We start from the raw sequence: 1,380 nt of genomic DNA, 5'->3' as shown, positions 1-1,380 counted from the left end.
CCGAGACATTTCGTTGTAACATGTTATCTGAATCTGATAACCGTGCCTCTGCATTAAACATAGGAATCGGGCCCTCGCTTTGAACACGAGAGAACTTGACCCTATAAAATTCTTTAAACGCATTTTTAATGATACCCGGATCCGTAACCCAAACTCCATTTAACGAAAGGCCTTGAATCGTTTGTTTGTTCCTTCGGTGTTTCAACATTCCATTAAAAATTATCGTATTTTCATCCCCTTCCACATTCCATTTAACTTTTGATTTTTGCATCGCATCCATATCTACTGCATCTTGATTGGATTTCAACTCTTCCAATAAATCCATTCTTTCATTTCGTTCAGAATCCACCGCTACACCCGCATCTATTTTACTTTCAATCACACCTATCCTTTATTGAATAATATTGCATCTCGACTTAGACAGAAGGCGTTTTTGGTTCACCCATTCTTTAATATTACTCTTTAACAATTTTAGCTTTTCATGCATATTCCCAGCACTTTTATAGACCTCAGATTCGACACAATTGTGAATAAGGTTTTCAATTCCTTCCATTTTCACCCACGAGTGAAAGAATTTAAATGGTATAGGCCTGAAATCCACTTTAGTATTATGAAGCATAAGAGGAAAATGATCTGAATGAGCCCGGTCTAATGCTATTAACTTGAGATCCGATATCGTTTCTGTTACATTTTGAGAAACAAAAACTCTATCAATCCTACTCATTTTACTGGCCGCTTTGTTCATCCATGTGAAGCGTCTACCACTTAAACCAACTTCCTCCAACCCCGCATTTCCAATGAAGTTGTTAAAGGCATTCACATTCTCTCTATTAAAAGAAGACCCAAATCTTTCACTTTCACATCTCACTTCGTTCATATCCCCGAATATCACATATTCACCATTATGTGTCGACATAAACACAAGCAACCACACCCTTTCTTTTACAAAGAAATTCGGATCCCATACAGAAATAATACCTCCCGACATGCCACGCGATAGTGAGCACGCAAAGTCAAACGCATAATTACCCCACATTGTTTTGATACAAAATAAGTTAAATAACTCCAGCCTAGCCATTTTTGATTCTTGGACGCCTAAAAATTGAATGTTGTTAGCGTAACATATCTCCTTAATCCACACTCGTTTCCTCCTCTTCTTGCACTCCCTAATATTTATCGAAAGTAACTTCATTGATCAACCATAGAAATCCCCACCGAATTCATCAATTGAGAATAAAGTTCCTCAATCTTCTTCTCATCGATTCCAACTTTAGCACCAACCGAAGCAAATAAGTCTTTTTCCTTCTGTTCCCAACCTTTAGTATTTGATGTTTTAGCATTTGGAAATGTATAAGCCCCATCTGGTTGAGAGAACGAATA

General features: G+C 37.4%; 1 protein-coding gene across 1 annotated transcript; it reads right to left on the bottom strand.

The window, feature by feature from the left end:
• Window positions 1–391: 391 nt before the first annotated feature.
• LOC139888196 (uncharacterized) lies at window positions 392–1,078 on the bottom strand. Its single transcript, XM_071871221.1, has one exon. The coding sequence runs from the start codon at window positions 1,076–1,078 to the stop codon at window positions 392–394; it is 687 nt and encodes a 228-aa protein (XP_071727322.1).
• Window positions 1,079–1,380: the final 302 nt, after the last annotated feature.

Source organism: Rutidosis leptorrhynchoides, chromosome 2 (genome assembly GCF_046630445.1).
Source record: "Rutidosis leptorrhynchoides isolate AG116_Rl617_1_P2 chromosome 2, CSIRO_AGI_Rlap_v1, whole genome shotgun sequence".
Classification (NCBI taxonomy): Eukaryota; Viridiplantae; Streptophyta; class Magnoliopsida; order Asterales; family Asteraceae; genus Rutidosis; species Rutidosis leptorrhynchoides.
This window is presented reverse-complemented; position numbering and strand designations above follow the sequence as displayed.

Excerpts from the sequence above, each read along its gene's own strand:
- LOC139888196 (XM_071871221.1), bottom strand. The coding sequence starts at position 1,078 with ATGGCTAGGCTGGAGTTATTTAACTTATTTTGTATCAAAACAATGTGG.